Source organism: Nicrophorus vespilloides, unplaced genomic scaffold (assembly GCF_001412225.1).
Source record: "Nicrophorus vespilloides isolate i.1.1-1 unplaced genomic scaffold, Nicve_v1.0, whole genome shotgun sequence".
In the NCBI taxonomy this organism is placed as follows: Eukaryota; Metazoa; Arthropoda; class Insecta; order Coleoptera; family Silphidae; genus Nicrophorus; species Nicrophorus vespilloides.
In genome coordinates, this window is record NW_017097846.1 from 1 (window position 1) to 9099 (window position 9099).

Here is a 9099-nt window from a genome sequence, read left to right on the forward strand (position 1 = left end):
TTTGTATTATATAATTTAGTCTTAGTTAGGGGAGCGAAGAAAGAGGAAGTCTTAGTCAGGGGACCGAGGAGAGAAGAAGTCTTAGTCAGGGGAGCGAAGAGAGAAGAAGTCTTAGTCAGGGGACCGAAGAGAGAATAAGTCCTACTTGGGAGAGTCCAAGGAAGAGCACTTACTTCATAAACACTAACTTAAGAGGAGAATGTAACTCTTAGTTAATAATACCTGAGATCAACTATTGTTTAGTTGACTTCTCAATAAAACTCCGATCTATACAATAAAGTTAATTAAGAATATTGCATTTAATATTCATAAACCCCTCTAAGACTCCGCAACGACATAACTACGAGATAATCCACGGTGTCCAAGGATTTCTTAACCCTGGGATACGACAGTGGTAGTTCGGAGTGGAACCATCGGTAAACTGTTGGTACTGTCGATAGAAAAAGTATACAATCCCTACTTCTTTACTCTTTACAATTTGAAGAAATTAGAAATGAAATTTTTTGATGAGCGTCAATATTGGCACGGAACGACAGAATCCAATGTCCACGCAATTTGCAATGTCAATTTCGATTATAGATTAGTGAAGCGGCATTTTTTTGGTAAAGGCGTGCCATTCACAAAATATTTTTCGTACGCGTTCCATTACAGCGTTTCAAATCATCCACAATTAGATGTGGAATATTGCGTTTTCCTCTGCAAGATTGCGAGGAAGAAGTTTACCCAAAGTCCGGATATGATACGACGACGAAATGGAATGGTGATGTTTATATCAAGTACGATGATGACACCTTCTATCCGATGTACAAAATACGTTTTTGTATTAGTAGCGATAAAGAAGATTTGTAATAATATCTATATTTATATGTCATATCTAATAATCATAATGTTTCATAACAATTTGTTGGCCAGGAAATCGAAAAAAACATAAATTCAGAATTCTGTTTTATTTGATACGTACTTAAAAATCATATTAAATGTAATCTTATCTGTAACCGTTATTGTTTATATTATGTTATCCTTTATTATTGTGTACATATATATGTATGTAAGTCATTAAGACTTATCACTTAGGAAGATCCCATAACTAGTCATTGCGTACCAACTATTGTGAATCACCATGTTGTGCACAAATTCAAAGGTCCAATCAATAATGAGTACTAATATGTACATCTGCCTAATCACTTAATGATTAGGGAAAGGTAGGTACTATCTTCCCTTACCAAATATTGTACTCCCACTATACTAATTCACTACTATATAGTAGGATGTTTATGTAATACAAGGGAGTCCTAAAGAGTCCGAGTCCTAGTCCTAGCTAGTCGCTAGTCCAAGGTAGTTTTAGTCTTAGAGGAGAGTTCTCCTGAGTCCTAGCTATACTCATAAAAACCCTAGTAACAAAACTAGCAACTGGAATCTAGACATAAAACTTATTGATAATGTTTTATCGAAGGACCAAGTGTGTGGGTGAACAATAAAATTAACTATATTCGACTATACTCTCAACTCATATTATTACTTTATTTCAACTAACTTTTTAACTCATATTTATTCTTTTTTTGTGGTTATCTTCTTTTGGGGTCTATATCGCAAGCCCGACAACCGAAAGACCGTCTATTAAAATACCGACGCTTGAAATCCCGACTATATCAAAATCACGACTACCATAATCTCGACAATCAAAATTCCGACTATATCGAAATCCCGAACATAAAAATGTTATTGTAGAAATTTATAAAATAATAAAAGACACTCTCGGGATTTCGATATAGTTGGTATTTTGATTGTCGGGATTTTGGCACTGTCTATATCAGTGGTTTCCAAACTTGATGTTACTACGCCTCCCTCAAAAGTATGTAATCATTTGGCGCCTCCCCTCTCCCCTCCATTTTATAAAAGACATAAAACTTTAGCAGACATTTGGAAAAGTGCTCACTGCGACTAATATTCGCGCCTCCCCTTTGACTAGTCCACGCCTCCCCAGGAAGGCGCGCCTCACAGTTTGGAAAACGCTGGTCTAGATTTCGATATAGTCGGGATTTTCATTGTCGGGATTTTGACATAGTCGGGATTTCGATATAGATGGAATTTTGAACGTCGGGATTTTGAGTCCGTCGGAATTTCGAACGTCGGGATTTCGATACACTCGGGATTTCGAACGTCGGGATTTCGATTGTCGCGCTTGCGATTGCCACTACTTCTTGACATATGTCATATTTTCATACTTATAATCATGAAGATCGGGTATTCCGGACATGACAGAAGCCTAGGTTGAGAATTCGTGTGGTCAAACATAATTACTTGAGAAATAGTAATTTTCATTACGTAAAAACCACGATTTTGATGTCTTCAGTTTTTACTAAATTAGAGAACCACTGAAGATACTTACATTCAATGTGCTGTCAAATATGTCGTTTCAGAAGATGCTCATCTTTTTGTATTTATGACATATCAATTTCAACTATTTCCATTTTTCGAGGTTGCTATGCTGCAGTTCAATATAGGACGCAACGTTACGAAACGCAGGATTTGGTCCTGAAGGGCCGAACCGTCTCTAACCCGATAACGAGTTTCAAAACAAACGTCTCTGTTTCCATGGTAATAGATACATTCCGACCTCCCTGCGCCATCCAGAGCTATCGCGTTTCATCCAACTTTTAATAACCTGCAAGCATCTGCATGATAATATCGAAAAGTTTCGAGGAAGATTAGGATGAAAATATGAAAAATGCGAAACATTGAATTCAAATTGTTGGCTTTGAAACAAGATTAATTAAAATCTAATAATATGCAGAATTCATTGACGTTTATATACATTTATACACTATAAACTACACGCTAAATACAAGTACTTGTTACTACCTATTTACTTGCCAAGTTGGAAGTAGTGTGTAGGCACCTTTATAAGTACAAAACTGAAATAAATTAAATTAAATGAATAAATTTATATTAAACTTTGTGAATTCAAATCATGATCGCGGTTGATTTTCTCTAGTTTAGGTTTTTTTTTGTAAAATTCTGTGACTTTTGTAGAATTCCAAACGAATACTGTTACAAATTTTTTTTAATCAATATAAAAGAAAATAGGAAAAATTGATTTCCTTTTAGAAACTGTGTGAACCGTGGAAAATCAAATTTCACCCGTGAAATGTTTTCGAAATGGATTTTTGCCGTCGACGTTTGCGCGTCGCTCTGCATATTAATGGGGCTTCTGCAATTTATGAAAATGTCCTTCGCACCGTATCAATCCTCTGATGCAACGTTGCACAATCAATTGAATGCAAACATACGATCAAATGAAGGAATGAGTCAGAGTTCATATACACTTAAAGTGAATATTTTTAACAAAAGTTCGAAAATACGTACATTATGTCCGAACTAACGTACAAATATTAGTATGAAAGGTACAAATATGTTTGTTTAATGCTGCAAACGGCTAATGTTTGCAGCATTAAACAAAAGTCAACGTCCGATTAACGTACATTCTCTTAGAGCAGGGTTTCCAAAAGTTATTATTGGTGAAAACCTGAAATTAAAAAATTACTAAATATTTTTTTTTCTCATTTCTTTAAATTTTATTGTTTATATACACTACAAAATAAACAAGGTGTTTCGTGAAATTTTCAGGATTTACGAAGTGATTGCAGGAAAAGTTTGGGAAACTCTGTTATAAAGTATTATAATTTGTATACGGATTATGTAAGTTAACTGATCGCGGATTGTATAGCTTAGATATCCACTTTATTAGATACTATTGTCATAGTAACGAAAAACCATGGATGTACATCGGGTATTCTGGACGGGTCTATATCGCAAGCCCGACAACCGAAAGACCGTCTATTGAAATCCCGACGTTCGAAATCTCGAGTGTATCGAAATCCCGACATTCGAAATTCCGGCTGTTTTAAAATTCCGACGCTTGAAATCCCGACTATGTCAAAATCCCAACTACCATAATCCCGACAATCAAAATCCCGACTATATCGAAATCCCGACTACCATAATAATTTTATTGTAGAAATTTATAATAATTAAAGACACTGTCGGGATTTTGACATAGTCGGGATTTCGATATAGTCGAGATTTCGAACGTCGGGATTTTAAGCCAGCCGAGATTTCGAACGTTGTGAATTTGATACATTCGGGATTACAAACGTCGGGATTTCGATAGACGGGATTTCGGTTGTCGGGCTTGCGATTGCCACCGATTCCGGACATGACAGAACTCTGGATTGGGAAATGGACGAGATCCGGTCGTACGGTTTTCGTTTAATTGAATCTTCGTACAAATAAAATTAGAGGCGTACAGGTTTCTGTGGGTCGAAAAGGGATGAGAAAAGGGATAATCTTTTTGTATCTGCATGTAGATCGTAAATGTTTGCTAGGGCAATAATCGTAAAAGCGTCCTCTTCTCACAATTCAATTGATCGACGAATCACATCCTCTGAAATTAATTAATCAATCTTACTGGCTCGGTTACACCATCTCCGTTATATTAGTTTCAACTGAAATACAGGTATACCTCGACTTACGAACTCCCGGACTTACGTATTTAAAAATATACGAGTATGTGATAAAAATATATTTCATTCCCATATACAAAGTACTTTTTAGATCGTTTTTTTTTAACATTTCCTGCATTTTGTTTTCTTTCTGTTTTCAAATAGGTGAGTAAGAACCATGATAAAGTGTGGTACCCCGACTTAAGAACAAATTCAACTTACGAACAATCCTTTGGAACGGAACTAGTTCGTAAGTCGGATATACCTGTACTGATAAATTATTGAGCAAATCCTAAATATATCATCAAGTTGTAGCTTCTTAAGAACTATATTATTTTTTAGACAGCAAATGTGCCTTCTTTATTATTACATAATTTTAGTAGGGACAATGAACGATTTTTATTTCTCAAATAACATAGGCAACTTAATATGCAAATTTATATTCTTTAAACTAAATTAATATATTGGTGTTAGATAATAAGATAGTTATATTCTTTAATGAAATTGTTAAAAACAAAGGAATGTGTATTTAATAAAGCGTTAATTGATTGTATTTGGATGAAGTTAGTTGAAGTATTTACCAATAGCTAACTTCGTGTTCATAACATACGGCTACCCAATTTTCGGTATTGGTTTAGGTGACGTGTTGTCACACAACTCGAAATGAATTTCCCAATTTTCTGTGTTTTTACCCTAGCTTTGTCTCTGGCAAATGCGCAACTCAACACCCTAGTCTTATTGGATAACCAAGTGATCAAGGAGACGCATTCCAGTTTCTTCAAAGGCTTGCAAGGTTAGTTTTACAGGTTAAAAAAAAGAGAGAAGCGAACCGGCCAACTCAATTATCCGATGCACTGTTTACAGAAAGAGGATACACTCTCACCTTCAAGATTGCCGACGATTCCAGCTTGGTGCTGGCTAAATATGGGGAATACCTGTACGACAACATCATCATCTTCGCCCCATCCGTGGAGGAATTCGGAGGTAGCTTGAACACAGACACCATCACCCAGTTCATAGATGAAGGAGGCAACGTTTTGATCGCCGGCAGCAGCGCAACCGGCGATGTTCTCAGGGAGCTGGCCTCCGAATCCGGATTCGAAGTCGACGAAGAAGGAGCATTCGTTATTGATCATTTCAACTATGATGTCAGTGATGAAGGACAACACACCAAAATAGTTGCCTCACCTGAGCACTTAATTGATGCTGAAATCATTGTTGGCGATAAGAAGAACATTAAACCAATGCTTTATCAAGGAACTGGTATTTTGGCTGATCCTGAAAATCCTTTAGTCTTGCCACTCCTGACTGCAGATAGCACTGCTTACAGTTATAATCCAGACCAACCCATCAAAGAGTACCCACATGTTGTTGGTAAAAATACTGTTTTGATTGCCGGTCTTCAGGCTAGGAATAATGCCAGGGTTGTGCTCTGTGGTTCTTTGTCTTTCTTCTCTGATGAGTTCTTTGGATCTTCTGTGCAAGTTGCTCAGGTATTTATTGAAAATATCAATGGTTTAGGTATTATTGACTCAAATGTTTGTAGGGTGGAAAAGTATATGACAGGTCTGGTAATGCTCCAGTTGCCTTTGCCATCACACAATGGGCTTTCAAGCAGAGGGGACAATTGAGAGTGAGATCTGTTAAGCATCACATTCAGGGAGAGAATGAGGCTCCACATGCTTATACCATTATGGATGATGCTGTAAGTTAGATGTATACAAGCTATGGTTGTCATAGAGACACATTCCATACATACTGTGTATAGCCATGGCAACTGTAGTTGTATTCTATAGTTCTGAGCGAGGGTTACAACAACGTTATTGTTTCTAGGTGTACACAATTGAGATTGACATCTACGAAGGTATGCAGTGGAGGCCCTTCAAAGCCAACGACATCCAATTGGAGTTCGTGAGGATCGATCCGTTCATCCGCACCACCCTGATCAGCAAACCAAACGGCGTCTACGAGGCCAAATTCAAGATCCCAGACGTATACGGCGTCTACCAATTCAAGGTCGACTACGACAGGATCGGATACACCAGGCTCTACAGCACAACACAAGTGTCCGTGCGACCACTGCAGCACACCCAATACGAGAGGTTCATCCCCAGTGCGTACCCATATTACGTGAGCGCCTTCTCCATGATGGCAGGTCTCCTGGTGTTCTCCATCGTCTTCACGCATTGCCGAGAGGAGGAAGGCAAGAGCAAGAAAGAATAAAGAATTTCTAAAACGTTCTTTACGTATATATAAAAAAAAATAATTACAGTAATTCAAAGTGAGAAAAAAAAACAACGTTTTTGTACTGATCACCTTTTCGTGTTTGTTTGTTTTCTTTCGTTTAAGAATCAATTAAAAAAAATACATTTCCTAACGTGTTTAAAGCTATTTATTTATTTCTTATCGCTTTGGAAGAATCCTGAGGTGTTTGAGAAGTACTTGGCGTTTGCCTCGTTGACCTTGACTTCAGCCGCTTGCGGATTAACGATCTCCAATCCCTTGAATAGATTAAAATTTAGATTTCGTGTAAACGATGAGAGTGTTGATAAAATACCTGTAATGGTGTGAAGGCAACGCTTGAAGCAGTACCGGAAACCTGTTTTTTCACTGTGGTGCTTCCGCCCCAAATCTGTTGCTTTTGAAGGTTCTTCTGCAGCGTTTTGGATATCCTCACTTTGGTCTTCTCATCGACTTGAGGTAACCGAATCCTACCGGTTCCCGACTTTCCTATAGTTCCTCTGGTATAACCCAAATCCTCTTGATACGCATCATCCTCAATCTGTCAACAATAACATTAGATTATTAAGTGAAAAAAAATACAATCTTGAAAGAATTACATCAGCAAAGTTCATCCTGTTCGCGTGCTTCCTGAATTCGGTGATGGCGTATCGTTCCTTCATCTTCCTAACTCTCTTTCCACCGCGCTTCTTCTTGCTAGTTTCAATGGGTTTGGGTAGAGGCTTCACGAACTTCACTGGCGGTGGTTCTTGAAGTTTATCCAACTTCTTCTCGATCTCCTCCCTCAAATTCCTTCCGATTCTACCATCCGTACTCTCGTGATTCGCGTCAACTCTAGCAGCGAGCGCGCATTTGTTCGACACTAACCGAGCAGTTTTCATCCGCAAATCCTACAAGAAACGTAAAACGTCATCGAATCTTCCACTAAATTAGTTAAACTTACCGGTGGAGTGTTCTGTACTATTTCTGAGTAATAGATGTGTCCTGTATGCGGTAAAGTATGCGTTTGAGAGAATCCCGACAGATTCTTTTTCTGTTGTCCCAAGACCTGAATGTTGCAAGCAGGCATCTTTGAAAGTCTGGTCAAACCACCGGCGACACCCATCAGCTTCGCAGCTATTGAAGCACCGACGATTAGAGACAGGTTTGGCGCTATGAAAGCCATGCGACTCTCCACGTACTCGAAGATCTTAAGCTTGAAGTTGTTAAGTTCTATGGCCATGTCGCAAGCTTCGTCGATTTGGGACTTCTCGAAATCCGTCAACATGCTCCTACAGGAAATCAGTAAAATTGGTTTAGATGAAACTAATTAGATAATTATTTCATTACCCTTGCGTTGTGGACGCCGTCACCGAGACAACCATGATCGTTGCCTGCGTTAGAAACTGCTGCAGAATCTCATTGTTCTTGGCTTGATCCAAATCGTTTCCCAACTCCTTCACCGTCTTCACATACTCCAATGGTCCAACAACCAGAGAATCCAATTCAGGGAACCTCTTCTGATATTTATCCCTGACAAATTTATTGATTGCAGCTGAAATTTGAAATAAACATTATATGTTAATAACTCATCATAAACCAAATATTCTTAGAATTATCAATTTCAATCTCTTAAAATCTAATAAAGTATAAAATAATTTAATCACCAATTTCATTATCGATGTGTGCAGCTGTATTGTTGGCCTCAACAATCAGCATGTATTCAGGATCTGATTCTACTGGGCCAATGATCTCGGAGGCTTTCCTGATCTTGTTGCCGTACCCTTCGATTTGCCTCAGGATTTTGGCCAATGTTTCAGAATCTCTCAAGGTGCACAGCTCGCGGATAGAGTTGATCTGCTGTGTGTCCACATCCATGAAGAAATCCTTAACATCGGGTTTCTTCTCCTCCACCTCCTCCTGCTTCTGACTTTCCATGAACTCATCCTCGATGTCCTGCTCGTTCTCCTCCAGATCGGCCAACAGTTCGTCGGCCAAAGACATCTTGAAGAATCAATCTACTATTGAATACACAAAACCGAACGTACCATCAATGTTTTTATGTACGTTTTTTATAGGTTATGTTTTGACTGGAAATGCTTAATATCTACCATGAAACACAAGTTGCATACGTTTCGCAAGACTTATTTAATTATTAAATTAATAATTTTATTGAATTTATTGCAAAGTTACTGCTTTTTCTTAAACATGAATTTTAAATAGTAATTAGCGTTCAAGTTTAAAAAAAAGAAATATGAAAGTTTGATAAAGCAGTGTTTCCACATCCATTTGGCTGTAATTTGCATTCAAATTTGAAAAAAATGAAAAATTAACTGGGTTTCCTAAAGTTACCTAAAACAATGATTCACGAATTCTT

At 37.8% G+C, this 9099-nt stretch overlaps 2 protein-coding genes across 2 annotated transcripts; one reads left to right on the forward strand and one right to left on the reverse strand.

Moving 5' to 3' along the window:
* Positions 1–5089: 5089 nt before the first annotated feature.
* LOC108561156 (dolichyl-diphosphooligosaccharide--protein glycosyltransferase 48 kDa subunit) lies at positions 5090–6745 on the forward strand. Its single transcript, XM_017918969.1, has 4 exons — positions 5090–5295; positions 5367–5995; positions 6049–6207; positions 6336–6745. Exons 1-4 carry the CDS (start codon positions 5166–5168, stop codon positions 6723–6725), a joined length of 1308 nt encoding a protein of 435 aa, XP_017774458.1. The 5' UTR covers positions 5090–5165; the 3' UTR covers positions 6726–6745.
* Positions 6746–6771: 26 nt separating this feature from the next.
* Positions 6772–8826, reverse strand: LOC108561155 (U4/U6 small nuclear ribonucleoprotein Prp31). Its single transcript, XM_017918968.1, has 6 exons — positions 8390–8826; positions 8073–8277; positions 7687–8014; positions 7343–7633; positions 7060–7284; positions 6772–7003 (listed from the first exon to the last, which is right to left on the reverse strand). Exons 1-6 carry the CDS (start codon positions 8724–8726, stop codon positions 6899–6901), a joined length of 1491 nt encoding a protein of 496 aa, XP_017774457.1. The 5' UTR covers positions 8727–8826; the 3' UTR covers positions 6772–6898.
* Positions 8827–9099: the final 273 nt, after the last annotated feature.